Below are 13,273 nucleotides of genomic sequence, written 5' to 3'. Positions count from 1 at the left end.
AGTAAGTTTTAAAATCAGGAAGTGTGAGTACTCTAACTTTATTATTCATTTGCTTTCTCTTTTTTAAATTCTTCCTTTTTAAAACTGTTTTGCTCTATTCTGAGTCTCACGCATTTCAACATGAATTTTTAGGATCACCTTGTCAATTTTTGCAATCATGGCAGCTGGCATTTTGATAGGGATTTTTTTTACATCAATTTTGGGGAGTATTCCCATCTAACAATATTAAGTCTTCGAATCTGTACATTCGAGGTATCTTTCCATTTATTTAGATCTTTAATTTCTTTCAATAATGTTTCATAATATTCACTGTACCAATCTGATATTTTTTTGCTAAATTTATTCATAAGCACTTTTTGTGTGTATTGTAAATGGAATTGTTTTCTTGACGTCGCATTGTTCACTGCTAGTGTGTAACAACACGATTGGTTTTGCATATTAATCTTCTAACCTGCAACCTTGCTGAACTCATTTATTAACTCTAATGACACTAGACACAAGGCACGAAGTGGGGACATTAGCTCCACTATGTCAATGAGCTGACTGGGTTGGTGGTGACCGAGATACACAATGAAATACAGGTTAGCCTAAAACGAGGGGGAAGCCGTGCCTATGGCCCAGAACCGAACAATACAAGGACAGTTAAGCTGCTCGCACGGGGGTAGGGGATGCGGGCATGCAGCGTTGAAGTCTATCCGTTCGCACAGAACATACTCATCCTAAGATTAGCTAGCATTAAAAGTCTGCTTTCTCCTCAGTCCGAGACACACCTAGCTGCCCCTCCCCTTCGTGGTGCGGCAAATGCTCCCGCAAGGCAGACACTGATCACCCACCCGCCCACGGCCTGTGCCTTCCCCACTCTCCGCCGACTGGGGTTGGACCAAGTCCTAGGCAACCCAGCTGCCCGCCCCTAGCAACCGCTCACCTGCCTTTCTCTTCCTATAGGCCAGAAATTTTCCTTTCTTTTTCTTATTGGTCCGCGTAACTCTATCTTGACCAATTAGTAGCAGCCACGGGGATCCAACTCACTCCCACATAATTTGGAGTTGATCGTGGAGGAGATAAATTTTTCTTTTTTGAATCGTTTTCTCAGAAGGCATCTTATTTCTCAAACTGTTGTGGATCCCCCTGGAATGAATCTCTAAAACATTTTGTCTCAGGCCTGTAATGTCTATCCCCCTAAGTAGTACGGCCCGCACAGTGCTCCACCTTCCACCCACTTTTGAGAGCCTGAGTCCTCCGCTAGGTTGAGTCCACCCGGCGGCGAAGACGATACCATCTATGGTTAATAAGTAGGGGGACTCTAATCACTCCCCGGGTTGCCCTGTCCTGCTCCGACCGCCTAATGCCTCTCTTGCTCGAACAGTGGGCAAGCACCCCAGATATGATGGTGGGACGACTGCTCCCGGCAGCAGGGAAGGAGCGCGACGCGGGCAAGGAAAGGGAGCGCTTGGTACGGCCCACGCCGCGCCCCGCGCTGCCGGAAGTGAGGTGTCTCACCCCCGAAGTTCCGGCTCGCAGGGGGTGAGGAGTGTTGTTAACCGGAGCCGCCTCCGCAGTCGCGGGGATTGAGCGGGCTCGCGGCGCTGGGCTCCTGGTGAGTGGCTCCGGATCGGGCCGGGGTTGTGGTTGGAGTCGGTTCCTGGACCCTCCCCTTGAGGTCTCCGGGGTCGGCGCGCCCCTCAGCCCCGCCGCCCGATTTCGGCCTGTCAGCTGGCGGTAGACCTCAGGCGCCCGCGCGCCCGCTCTTCTGAGGCTGGGCCCCGCCTGCGACGCTGGTAGCTCCTGGCGCGTACAGGTGCACGACCGCGGTTGCGACCCGGGACCCTCTCAGTGGCGCCACTGCATCCTGTCGGTCGGCTGTTCCTCCGGTGCCCCAAGTTGACACTGCGCTGGGGCTTGGGGGGGCACCAATGTTCCAGACTGACATACCCGGCCTGCTTCCGCGGGGCGCGCGTCGGAGCTGCCCACCCTGGCAGAGCTGTCACTGGCGCTGCCGCCCCCAGTTGCGTCCCCCGCTCCTCCAGCACCTTGGCTTCTCCCAGTCCAGGTCGCACGTTCTCACTTCTGGAGATGTGCATTCCAGCGCATCATCTTAACTTTAGGGTCAGTGGTAGCAGTTCCTCCCTGCCAATGTTGCTGCTTCTTCATTCCTCCCTAGGGGCGGCGGCTTGGCAGGCAGCGAGGAAAGAGCCCTAGATTTGAAACAAGACTGACCCAGGCTCCAGGCCTTGCGTCAGTGTGGCCACTTAACCCCTTTGAGTCTGTTTTCTTATTTGTAAAATTGAGTATATGCTATTCTTAATATGATTATTGTGAAAGTGAAATGTGTTTTTCCTTCTTCCTATGTTCTGCCTCTGCATTACAGGCACTAGCTAGATGTGCTTGTATGCGCATCACACAAGTCCTTTCCTTTCTCCGTGCAGGGCTCCAGACCAGGGCAATGTTCCGCACCGCAGTGATGATGGCGGCCAGCCTGGCACTGACCGGGGCCGTGGTGGCTCATGCCTACTACCTCAAGCACCAGTTCTACCCCACTGTGGTGTACTTGACCAAGTCCAGCCCCAGCATGGCAGTGAGTTGATGGCTTTGGGAGGAACTGGGTAGGAGAGGAGAGGAGGAGGAGGTTGCTTGAGACAGGGGTGGGCTAGAAGTCAGGCAAGTAGAGAAGTATCCGCCAGCTGCCTAACTTTGAATAAACTGTGATGGGGACACCGGGAGGTTCCAGAACGATGAGCCCCAGGCAAAGCTGAACGTGACCTCAAACCGTAGCCTCTCCTTACTCCTAGGTTCTGTACATCCAGGCCTTCGTCCTGGTCTTCCTCTTGGGCAAGGTGATGGGCAAGGTGTTCTTTGGACAGCTGAGAGCAGCAGAGATGGAGGTAAGATGTTCGTGGCCCCAAAGGAGAGGGCCAGGAAGCTGGGCGAGCAGTATGTCTGAGTTTACATCATTCTTCGTCCAACCTCTAGCACCTTCTGGAGCGGTCTTGGTATGCTGTCACTGAGACTTGTCTGGCCTTCACCGTCTTTCGGGATGACTTCAGCCCCCGCTTTGTCGCACTTTTCACTCTCCTTCTCTTCCTCAAGTGTTTTCACTGGCTGGCTGAAGACCGCGTGGACTTTGTGAGTCGCGACAGAAGCCAGGGAGGGGCCGGGGGGCAGGCTTGTGGAGTGAGGGCCAGGGTGGGGATGTGGAGTGCGCCCTGGCCTTCCTTATGGGCCCTTTTCTGCTCTGCCTCAGATGGAACGCAGCCCCAATATCTCCTGGCTCTTTCACTGCCGCATTATCTGTGAGTAGGACCCGTGTGAGGGGAGAGGAGGGAGCCGTTGGGAGAAAAGGCATCAAAGAGAATTGGAACATGAGAAGTCACTAACCATGGACCTGAGCCCTAGAGCCCAGGCTGTCCCCTCAGCCCACAGCTGTACAGGAAAGATAATTTAGGAAGTTAATTTGCATCATCTTTGCCCCGTTCCACTCCAGAGCTTCTCAGCTGCCTGGCCTCTTAGCTCTTTCCCTCTTCACCTGGAGCTTGGGCTTCCCCAATGTCCCCTCTTGGCAGAATTAAGAGTTCCCAGGGGGCCGGGTTCAATGGAGTGTGCCCACCTGACTAGGTGGCTGGGGCCATAGTGGGCTTGAGGGTGGGAGCTGTCTTAGAGCAGGAAGTGGCTGCCAGGCCCTGGGCTGACCCCTCCAACCCCCGATTTGGGGGTCCCCCACAGCCCTTATGTTCCTCCTGGGTATCCTGGACTTCCTCTTCGTCAGCCATGCCTATCACAGCATCCTGACCCGTGGGGCCTCTGTGCAGCTGGTGTTTGGCTTTGAGGTAAAACTGGCTTGGGAGGTTGGGAGGACAAGCCTGAGGTGGCACTGCATGTACCTTGAATAACCCAACAAACCCTTACTGAGCACTTGCTTTGTGGCCGGCCCCGTGCCCTCTGCACACTCGCTCCTAGGAGAGTGGGGAAGGCACAGAAAGAGGCACCTGTGGAGGAGCAGCCCTGACCTAGCGCTCAGGGAGGGCTTCCTGGAAGTTGATGCCAGAGGAGTTGGCTGTTGATGGACAGAAGGAATTAGCTTGATGGACAACTGGGGAGGTGTGTCCCTGGCAGGGCAAAAATGTGTTTATTGACGGCAGCTCACATTTATTGAGTGCTTACTATATGCCAAACCCTGTGCTAAGCACTTAACCTGCGTCTGTTTTAATCAGCAAGCCAACATTGTTATAAAGGAACAGTTAATCCTGTCATTTTACAGACATGCAAACTGTGGTTGAGAGAGGTCGAGCGGGTTGCTGAGTCACACCAGCTAGTGAGTGGAGGAGCTAGGAGGACCCTGGCTGTGCCCATCTGCTCGTACCATTGCACCCTGCTGTGCAGAGGCCTGGGGGTAGCAGTGTGGCTGCAGCAAGGTGGGGGCTGCAGGCTCATGTCCCTCACCCTCCGCCCCAGTATGCCATCCTGATGACTATGGTGCTCACCATCTTCATCAAGTACGTGCTGCACTCCGTGGACCTACAGAGTGAAAACCCCTGGGACAATAAGGCTGTGTACATGCTCTACACAGAGCTGTTTACAGGTGAGAGGAGCCTGGGATCCCCTGGCCCGGACGAGGTCCCCAGTCCTGCCTCCCAGGCCCCGTGACCTGCCGCTCTCTGCACACTCTTCCCCGACAGGCTTCATCAAGGTTCTGCTGTACATGGCTTTCATGACCATCATGATCAAGGTGCACACCTTCCCTCTCTTTGCCATCCGGCCTATGTACCTGGCCATGAGGTGAGCCCAGCCCAGCCACATCCCTGACCCGTATCTGATCCCTTCCCTCTCTCCCCACTTTCGCTGAAATTGTCCTTTCAGGCAGTTCAAGAAAGCTGTGACAGACGCCATCATGTCTCGCCGAGCTATCCGCAACATGAACACACTGTAAGTGGGCCTGTCCTAGATGCTCTCCCAAGCTCTGCTTCAGGTCTCCCTGCCTCAGGTTCTGGTCTTGACCTGTCTTTGGCCTGTCCTAACTAGGTACCCAGATGCCACCCCTGAGGAACTGCAGGCAATGGACAATGTCTGCATCATCTGTCGAGAAGAGATGGTGACTGGTGCCAAGAGACTGCCCTGCAACCACATTTTCCATACCAGGTGGGAGGAGCCCTGGGGAGCCTGCACACCAAGGGACAGGCGCTGGGAGGCAGGCCCCTAGGGAGTCTGACCGACGTGTCTTGACCTTCAGCTGCCTGCGCTCCTGGTTCCAGCGGCAGCAGACCTGCCCCACCTGCCGTATGGATGTCCTTCGTGCATCGCTGCCGACCCAGTCACCACCACCCCCTGAACCTGCGGACCAGGGACCACCACCTGCCCCCCACCCCCCACCGCTCCTGCCCCAGCCCCCCAATTGTGAGTGGCCCCCCCATCTGGCCATCTAACACACTGTTGAGTACTTGCCCCAGGCTGGGTATAAGAAATACTGAGGGGAATCAGAGCCCCTGCCTCTGGAAGCTCTGTCTGGGCGAGGAAGGGTTATGGGAAGGGATGCAGATGGTTGCCGTCTCGTGTGATCGGCCTGAGCTCAGAGAGAGCCCGTGAGCAGAGGACACAGCTTCCAACAACCAGCCTCTTGCCTGTGATTCGGATCTGTCTGAATTTGGACCTTTTGTCACCACCTCCTGTCTTTTCTCCGCAGTCCCCCAGGGCCTCCTGCCCCCCTTTCCTCCAGGCATGTTCCCGCTGTGGCCCCCCATGGGCCCCTTCCCACCAGTTCCACCTCCCCCCAGCTCAGGAGAGGCTGTGGCCCCTCCATCCACCAGTGCAGGTGAGCCTTTTGGGTCCTGCTGCAGCCAGCGGGGGAGGGAGGGATGGAAGCAGAGGCCCCTCAGCCCTCGCTGATTTCCTGTTCTCGCTCTTCAGCAGCCCTTTCTCGACCCAGTGGAGCAGCCACAACCACAGCTGCTGCGGCCGGCTCTGCCCCGGCACCTGGCTCTGCCTCCACCTCCGCCTCGGAGGCTGCCCCTGCCCCGGGCTTCCCCTTCCCCCCTCCCTGGATGGGCATGCCGCTACCTCCACCTTTCGGTAAACAGGCCACTCTTGGGGTTGTTCTGGAAGGCAGGGCTTGTCAGGCCCAGGCAGCCCGGGTTAAGCCTCTACCTCTCTCCAGCCTTCCCCCCGATGCCTGTGCCTCCTGCCGGCTTTGCCGGGCTGACCCCGGAGGAGCTGCAGGCTCTGGAAGGCCATGAACGGCAGCACCTGGAGGCTCGGCTTCAGAGCCTGCGCAACATCCATACGCTGCTGGACGCCGCCATGCTGCAGATCAATCAGTACCTCACTGTGCTGGCCTCCTTGGGGTAAGTCTGCACAGGGGATGGGGCGGGGTGGGGTGGGGGGGCTGCTGAGAGGAGGCCCTCCAGCGGTGGTTCTTGGCTTTTTTCCTCCTCTGCCATCCTGTGATACCTGTTGACTCGGGCCACCTATCTGCAAACCTCCAGAGTGTTTGGTGCCTTTTTACCCCCTCACTGAGAAAGCTTCTCTGCATCTAAGCAAGAGTGAGGATTATTAGAGCTGACTCTGAATCTTGTTACTTTAGAAAGTTTTTTTCCTATAGTTAAATCTTATATTCATAATTCTCACTGGTTTAGTTTATCATGCATTCTCCTGACATATGGTGACACTGTGACTGGGAATGAGTGCCCCTGATCTGAGACAGCAAACAGTCACTTGGAGCCAGCCTGGCTCCAAGTTCAAGTCCTGGTCACATGCTTTGTGACCATCATCACCTTATTTGAATAGAGGGGATTCTCATTCCTATTCACAGGCCATGTGTACTAAGTACATGGCACCCCACAGTGACAGTACAGGTGTGGAGGGGAGCTAGAGTCCGAGACCTGAGCGCTCTGTGTTTCATTCAGTAGAATGTCTTAGTGGGTAACTTATAAGATCCCTGGCACCCTGGGGTGGAGACTCTGCAGTGACCAGGCCTAAAGTCCCTGCCTGGAGGTGGTTTAGAGTCAGTCTGTGCTGATTTACAGAACCACAGCAGTTCCATACAACACATGTTCACTTATACCCACTGGTCCCTGGGAGCTGTGGGGGCACATCAGTGCCGGACTCTACCTCGCAAGCCAACCAAGGGCAGGAGAACCCGCCTAGTCTGCCAGGATGCCAAAGCCGGGCCCGCCTCTTGTCCCTTCTCTTCCTAGGCCCCCCCGGCCTGCCACCTCAGTCAACCCCACTGAGGAGACTGCCCCTACAGTTGTCGCTGCTGCCTCCTCCACCAGCATCCCCAGCTCTCAGGCCACCACCCCATCCCCAGGAGCCTCCCCACCAGCCCCTGAACCTGAAAAGCCTCCAGGTAGTTGTGGTCAGCCTACAGGGGGATGGGGCAGGGGGCTTGTCTGGGTGCCACTTCCAACCTCTCCGTCCCCAGCTCCCGAGTCAGTGGGCACCGAGGAGCCGCCTGAGGACGGAGAGCCCGATGCAGCAGAGCTCCGCCGCCGCCGCCTGCAAAAGTTGGAATCCCCTGTTGCCCACTGACATTGCCCCCGTCCTGGCCCCTGCCCCCACTCTTGAGCAGCCCTTGCTGGAACATGTCCTGCCACCAAGTGCCAGCTCCCTATCCGTACTAGGGAGTCGTAACACCCAACTCTGAGACAGGAGGTGGCATCCCCTAGGCCAAGGAGAGAAGCCTGAGGTCCCAGGTGACTGCAGCCCTTATAGTTCTGGGCAGCCTGGAGATCTTGGGCCAGTTCCGGCCTCCTTCCCCAACGCGTTGGCCCTGTGTTCTACCGGGGCTGTGAAGGCAGAACGGCGAGGCCTGAGAGGCCCTCTGCCCCACCCGCTCCCAGGAGCCCACTTGTGTGAGTGGAGTCACGCTGCAGTGCCGAACAGTATTAGCTCCCATTCCCGAGTGTGGACTCCAGGGGCTGGGGTCAGGCCAGGAACCTGTTCCCTGGCCCACCCACCAAGACTGGTACTGATGTCTTCTTACCCTAAACTCCCCGGAAGCCCTTGGTGGTAGTGGCTGTGTCCTTTATGCCCTATGACATTTCCATGCAACCACACAACTCAGGGAAAGGAGTGCCTGGGGCAGAGGAGCAGGAGGGCAGCACGGAGGGACCCGGCCCTGCCCCTCCCCCCAGACCCCTCTCTCCCCGCAGTTTGTCTAAAGTGAGACCGTCCCTGGTCTCACCCAGCAGCCACTGCCCAGCCTCCCTCCAGGCCGAGGGCTTGTGTCTGTTCTGGAACCACTGCAAGCCCCAGAATCTACGGAAGGCCACTTCTCAACTTGCAGAACTTTTCTTGAGTTTAGAAGACTTGGAGTTACTTCCTTGCTGTTATCTTTTGGCTTAAATTTTGTCTTTGAATTTGAAAGCTTGACCCCAGGAAAGAGGATCAGGAGTGCAAGGCTCTTGGTCTTTCCAGTTTAGAAAAGGCTCTGGGGTAGGTAGGGAACACGAGCCGAAGCCTGCCTGTCCCTGTCTTTTCCCCCTCGGTTTTGCGTTACATGAGTTGCTGGAGAGTTTCAGATGATTATTTAATTTGTAAATATTGTACAAATTTTAATAGCTTAAATTGTATATACAGCCTAATAAAAACTTGCATTAATGATGGGTGGAGCTGGTGTCATAGGATCAGTGGCCAGACTCCTTTTTCTTGCTCAGGCTTTAGACTTGAGAATTGGCTCCAGGAGTATTTATATACTGTCGTTGGCCACATTGTCATTAAGCTATTAGGAAGAAATACCCATATTACATATGAAGAAACTGAGCCCCCCAAAAGTTAAGTACCTTGCTTTAGGTCAGAGACCAAGTAAGAGAGCCAGGCTCTGAATCCTGTCTTAGCCAGTCCAGTGCTGGGGTGGGGCTGGGAACTCAGGCCTTTTGGTCCTTGTGATGGATGGGACAAGTGTAAAAGTTCACTAGCTGGCGGGGGGGGATGAAATGGCAAGGGCAAAAGACCAGCATCTTCCTGCTTGCAAACCCGATGTCCAGTGGATACCAGGTCTGCAACCTGGGAAGAATGGCCCTATGCTGAGCTGCTAGGGGCTCCCAAGCATCCTCTTGTGGGCAGACCAGTTAAAGCTAATCGCCTAGCTTCCTGGAGATAGAAACCCAGACAGGCCCAACTCTGGTCTGGAGTGAAGCAGAGGGGACTGGGCCTTCTACCTCTCCATAGGTAGAATGAGCCCCGAGGCCAGTGTGAGCATCCCTGTGCCCCTGTGCCCAGCACTGCACTTGGAACTGAACACTTCCAGAACGCACGTCTGGGTTATCTGTATTCTCCGTAGCCTCCACACGCCAGGTCTGGCCTAGAGCAAGGGCTTGGGAATGTTCGTAGCAGTGAAGATCTGAGGGCCAAGGATGGAGTGTGCCCTGTCCTGCGCTATGCTCCCCTGAACTTGCTGAGCTATTGCTTCCACCAGAGGGGCAGTTAACAACCTCCAGAATTTGAATAAATGAACCCAAGGAGCTCCAATGAAGGGAAAGCAGGAACAGATCAAAGTCGGGGGCAAGGGGGGACAGCTAATGACGCCCACTAGCTCAGCTGTTTCTGGTTAGCTAGCCCTTTCCCAGTGCTGGCACCTGTGTAGAGGGTCCCATTTCCCCCTTTATGCAAACAAGCCTGCTCTGAAGCCCGTCAGCCCTCTACCCTGCCCAAGCTCTCAGCCCTAGTTTCTGTACCCCGATCCTGGTTGCTCCAACACCAATCTCCCTCGAGATCCCCTGGAATCCAGTCTGTGGGGGACGCTGTCATGCAGGCTGCTCAGCTGGGCCTCAGAAGCCCTTCTCTAGGAGCCAGGCTTTGAGCTGCTGGTCAAAGTAGCCCTTGACCCGCAGGGTACCTGTCACCTCATTGACCTGGGTGATAGGTGCCTTCCCCAGCAGTGGGCTCAGAAAATCTTCCACATCCTTCTGCAGGGCCTGGGGAAAGATGACAAGCCAGGCCTGGTCAGGAGACCTTCCCCTCTAGAGGACTCTCATCCCTTCAGCCCTGAAAGGATCACAATCAGACCCTGACCCACCCACCAACTTACCCAAATGTCCCCCTCAACCTTCCGGATCACGGTCATCTGGCGGTTGCCATGTGTGATGTCCTTGTAGACAGGGATGTTGTGCATCCGAGAGCGCCGCACAAAGTAGGGCAGGTCGGGTGGGGTACCTGGGACAGAGGAATGGTGATGGGCCAAGTCTTTCCAGGCTTCATCCCACCTCGGCCGAGGCCTTTCCCCTCAGAGTCTGCAGATGATCGGTGCACCTGATGGCAAAGCCACTTCTAGACTTCAGGTCAGACCTGCTCTTTCCCTATGTTTAGAGTCAGGACCAGCTTGTTCACCCTGGTACCCTAAGGCCCAGCACAGGGCCTGGCACCAGAAAGTGTTCAGGAGAAATGAGGTCAGGACCGTACCTCCCTGGAGCTTTGGGTAACTCGCTGGGGCCAATCCTTGCCCTTCTCTGGCTCAGGGAGGATACAATCAATCTCTGGCACAAAAGCATGGGGATTTATAAGCAGTGAACACTTATCATATGCTGGACTCAGCACTAAGTGCTTTATGTGCCAAACAGATTATCTCCATTTTGCTGAAACAGATTAGGAGAAGCTAAATGACTAACTCAAGATCACACTGGCAGTGAATAGCAGAGTCAAATTTGGACCCAGAACTGCCCAACTCCGAAGCTGTGTTCTCAGTTATGGTACATGGCCTACTGCGGGGTAGAGGGGAGATATGTCCAAGCTCTTGGGTCTTCTCTCTGTACTTCACTTTTCCTTCATGGAAAGACCTCATCCCAATAGTGTGGGCTCCATTCTTGAGCTCTTCCTTGAACATGAGACAGATCCTCACCCCAAGAGATCTCAAAGCAAGTTCTGAACCTCCTGAGTTGTTCAGAGTCTCTGCTAGGGCAGACCGACCACTAAGGAGGGGTTCCTCCCTGCAGCCTTCAAGCCATCCACATTATGCAGCTCACCTCTGGGGGGCTGCCAGCCACTAGGAGTAGGATAATGTTCATGCTTTGGGGGCTTTGGGATGCTGGTAGGGGGTAACAGGCGCTCCACAAACTTGTATTCGTCCACAGACTCCACGAAGCTGGGGTAATTGGGAGGCCCCTGGGTCTGGCTCTGAAGCAAAAACAAAAACAAAAACCAACCATATCTCTCCATCAGCCCACTCACCACCCACCCACCCAACACAGAACAAGGAAGCCTTTAGTAAGTAGTAAAAGGAAACATTAGAAGTGGCGAGAATGGCATAAACAAACAGCTGGAAATAAAGCACCAGACTTCAGTTTGTCAAGGTGCAGGGTATAAGGGGGACTAGAAAAGAAATTTTAGCATTCTGAAGGGGCTGCCTTTCTTAGTCTCTCTTTGGATTCAAATAAGTGTGTGTATACTTCTGTGAGCCAATTAACCGTTAAGTCTGACTATTACAGCATATTTCAGTATTGAAAGTTTCTTCTCTAAGTCCTACAGAAATATTCTAGTTCTAGGTTAGTGATTTCAGGAATAGTGATAGTTTTCTACTCACACTCATCTGATGTGACCCTCCCTTACCTGGAAGATTCTGGCCTCATACAGACACCACCAGGCACTGTACTGAATGCTTTAAGGGTATTGCTTTCTCTTAATTCTTAGAATGCAACAAGTAACTTACTTTATTACCCCTTTTTGCATCCCAGGAAGATTAAAACATAAAAATTCTACGTAAGGTCACACTCCGGTGTCTGTCCTCCCATTCTCCGGCCTAAAGACACTTCTCCCAATAGAAACCACGCAGTCCTGATAGGGCGCGGGGTTACAATGAGAACAGGGAGGCAGGGTGAAATGGCCTGTATATCATGAGCTCTAGGCTCCCAAAAGTATCGCCAAGGATCGAGCCGACCTGTGGATCCTGTGGACCAATTTCTCCTTCAAAAAATTAGGCAACGAGAGTCGATGTGCAGCCCCTCCCAGCACTGACTAACCGGGGTTGTCCTCTAACCAGGTTTCAACCCCCACACTCCGAAGGGCGCTACAGGCCCTGCCACCTCTTCTCAATCTTGTATCTGAGCTCCAGAAAAGTGCCTCCGATCAGATGGGAAAGCTAAGGCCCCAATTAGGAACGCAGTTTTCAAGGTCGCAAAGAATAACAGTGAGCCTCACACACAGCCCTCTGCCCCCAGCTCCAAGCTCAGCGCTCTCACCAGCCGCCGTGCCCTGCAGCCCGGTAGGACGCCGGTTCTCCAGCCCCGCAGAGAAGCCCGGAACACACTCGCTGCCATCTTGAACCAACCTCGTACACTAGCCTTCTAGGCGCGTAACCGGCCTGGCCCTGCCCCTTCCTGCGCACGTCGCTCGGGACGTAAAGGGCGCCTGCGCAAAGCGTAAGGGGGAAGGACTAGACGGCCCTAGGCGGTATAAATATCAGAGGCCTCGCAGTCGCTCAACAGTGACGTGAGACGCAGCAGGCGGCGAGTACGTGTACGCCCTTGCTTCTTCCTCTTTCTCGACTCCATCTTCGCGGTAGCGGCGGCGGCCACAGTACAGGTAAAATTTGGGGCACGGTTGGATCCAGAGGGCTTAATAGCGGGTTGGCCGGGAGGTCAGAGGACGCGGGAAAGATAGAGGAAGAGGGGCTGCTTTGTGGGATGGGTCTTTGTCACCACTCAACCTCCCTGGCAGGCCCACGTGAGACTCGCGATCGTCCCCGGCCCACCACCCATTCCCCGAGTCCCTCTCTCCCAGAGCATGTCTTTCCTTACAAGCATTTCTTCCCTTAGTTGCCGACATGCAGCTCTTTGTCCGCGCCCAGGAGCTACACACCCTCGAGGTGACCGGCCAGGAAACGGTCGCCCAGATCAAGGTAAGGCTGGGTGGGTAGTGCTCCCCGGGCTCCATCCTCTTGTGTTCTTTAACCTCGTTCTCCTCGGGAAGGGTAATGAGGCTCGTCTTTCCCTGTAGGCTCATGTAGCTTCTCTGGAGGGCATCGCTCCAGAAGATCAAGTCGTGCTCCTGGCAGGCACACCCCTAGAGGATGAGGCTACCCTGGGCCAGTGTGGGGTGGAGGCTCTGACCACTCTGGAAGTAGCCGGCCGCATGCTTGGAGGTGAGTTGGGGAGGACTGTCCTTTGAACTGCTTGTAAGCATGTAGTGGGTGTAAGGTGTGGAGATCAGTATCCTCAATCCAGGGTGGTTCTTCCTGTTTACCGGAGACTGAGCTCTTGAGATCTTGAGAGATCCGTGGGAGATCGAGCCAGAGTATAGTTCTATTTCATCGGTTACTTATTAGATCCTTGTCTATTTGTTTCCTCACTAA

At 54.7% G+C, this 13,273-nt stretch overlaps 4 protein-coding genes across 10 annotated transcripts in view; 2 read left to right on the top strand and 2 right to left on the bottom strand.

The window, feature by feature from the left end:
- The window catches only part of SPDYC (speedy/RINGO cell cycle regulator family member C), a 25,259-nt gene extending 23,816 nt beyond the window's left edge, over window positions 1–1,443 (bottom strand). For all 3 annotated transcript variants that reach the window (XM_023535765.1, XM_023535766.1, XM_011368796.2), the window contains exon 1: window positions 926–1,443. The gene's annotated coding sequence lies outside the window, so the exon portion shown is untranslated. The remainder of the gene's footprint in view (window positions 1–925) is intronic.
- Window positions 1,444–1,479: 36 nt separating this feature from the next.
- SYVN1 (synoviolin 1) lies at window positions 1,480–8,592 on the top strand. Of its 4 annotated transcripts, none has more exons than XM_011368793.2 (16): window positions 1,521–1,597; window positions 2,427–2,575; window positions 2,790–2,882; window positions 2,971–3,123; window positions 3,242–3,290; window positions 3,721–3,824; window positions 4,450–4,576; window positions 4,674–4,773; window positions 4,855–4,920; window positions 5,017–5,133; window positions 5,225–5,388; window positions 5,675–5,803; window positions 5,899–6,060; window positions 6,146–6,332; window positions 7,185–7,336; window positions 7,412–8,592. In XM_011368793.2, exons 2-16 carry the CDS (start codon window positions 2,444–2,446, stop codon window positions 7,516–7,518), a joined length of 1,842 nt encoding a protein of 613 aa, XP_011367095.1. In that variant the 5' UTR covers window positions 1,521–1,597; window positions 2,427–2,443; the 3' UTR covers window positions 7,519–8,592. The 4 variants fall into 4 exon arrangements, with proteins under 4 accessions (XP_023391531.1, XP_023391532.1, XP_011367095.1 ...); XM_011368794.2 differs by having other exon boundaries at window positions 5,902–6,060; window positions 7,412–8,589; XM_023535763.1 differs by lacking the exon at window positions 5,899–6,060 and having other exon boundaries at window positions 1,480–1,597.
- MRPL49 (mitochondrial ribosomal protein L49) lies at window positions 8,502–12,304 on the bottom strand. Of its 2 annotated transcripts, XR_002782407.1 has the most exons (5): window positions 12,162–12,304; window positions 10,950–11,100; window positions 10,019–10,143; window positions 9,666–9,905; window positions 8,502–8,710 (listed from the first exon to the last, which is right to left on the bottom strand). XR_002782407.1 is itself a non-coding variant. In XM_011368795.2 (4 exons), exons 1-4 carry the CDS (start codon window positions 12,237–12,239, stop codon window positions 9,759–9,761), a joined length of 501 nt encoding a protein of 166 aa, XP_011367097.1. In that variant the 5' UTR covers window positions 12,240–12,304; the 3' UTR covers window positions 8,518–9,758. The 2 variants fall into 2 exon arrangements, 1 of the variants encoding a protein (XP_011367097.1); XM_011368795.2 differs by having other exon boundaries at window positions 8,518–9,905.
- A 54-nt stretch (window positions 12,305–12,358) lies between these two features.
- On the top strand, window positions 12,359–13,104 carry LOC105297881 (ubiquitin-like protein FUBI). The gene is made up of 3 exons (XM_011368792.2): window positions 12,359–12,504; window positions 12,738–12,820; window positions 12,919–13,104. Exons 2-3 carry the CDS (start codon window positions 12,746–12,748, stop codon window positions 13,087–13,089), a joined length of 246 nt encoding a protein of 81 aa, XP_011367094.1. The 5' UTR covers window positions 12,359–12,504; window positions 12,738–12,745; the 3' UTR covers window positions 13,090–13,104.
- The last annotated feature ends 169 nt before the right edge of the window (window positions 13,105–13,273 follow it).

Source organism: Pteropus vampyrus, unplaced genomic scaffold (assembly GCF_000151845.1).
Source record: "Pteropus vampyrus isolate Shadow unplaced genomic scaffold, Pvam_2.0 Scaffold144, whole genome shotgun sequence".
Classification (NCBI taxonomy): Eukaryota; Metazoa; Chordata; class Mammalia; order Chiroptera; family Pteropodidae; genus Pteropus; species Pteropus vampyrus.
The sequence above is the reverse complement of the archived record's forward strand: the minus strand, read 5'-3'. Positions and strand labels throughout refer to the sequence as shown.

What these genes read in the sequence shown, in the direction of transcription:
- SYVN1 (XM_011368793.2), top strand. Translation starts at nt 2,444, where the DNA reads ATGTTCCGCACCGCAGTGATGATGGCGGCCAGCCTGGCACTGACCGGG. An exon ending in TGAGAGCAGCAGAGATGGAG is followed by an intron (nt 2,883 to 2,970) that starts GTAAGATGTTCG and finishes TCCAACCTCTAG; the next exon opens with CACCTTCTGGAGCGGTCTTG. An exon ending in CCTATGTACCTGGCCATGAG is followed by an intron (nt 4,774 to 4,854) that starts GTGAGCCCAGCC and finishes TTGTCCTTTCAG; the next exon opens with GCAGTTCAAGAAAGCTGTGA.
- MRPL49 (XM_011368795.2), bottom strand. Translation starts at nt 12,239, where the DNA reads ATGGCAGCGAGTGTGTTCCGGGCTTCTCTGCGGGGCTGGAGAACCGGC. An exon ending in GCTGCAGGGCACGGCGGCTG is followed by an intron (nt 11,101 to 12,161) that starts GTGAGAGCGCTG and finishes TTTTTGCTTCAG; the next exon opens with AGCCAGACCCAGGGGCCTCC. An exon ending in TGGCTGGCAGCCCCCCAGAG is followed by an intron (nt 10,144 to 10,949) that starts GTGAGCTGCATA and finishes CCTCTGTCCCAG; the next exon opens with GTACCCCACCCGACCTGCCC.
- LOC105297881 (XM_011368792.2), top strand. Translation starts at nt 12,746, where the DNA reads ATGCAGCTCTTTGTCCGCGCCCAGGAGCTACACACCCTCGAGGTGACC. An exon ending in AAACGGTCGCCCAGATCAAG is followed by an intron (nt 12,821 to 12,918) that starts GTAAGGCTGGGT and finishes CTTTCCCTGTAG; the next exon opens with GCTCATGTAGCTTCTCTGGA.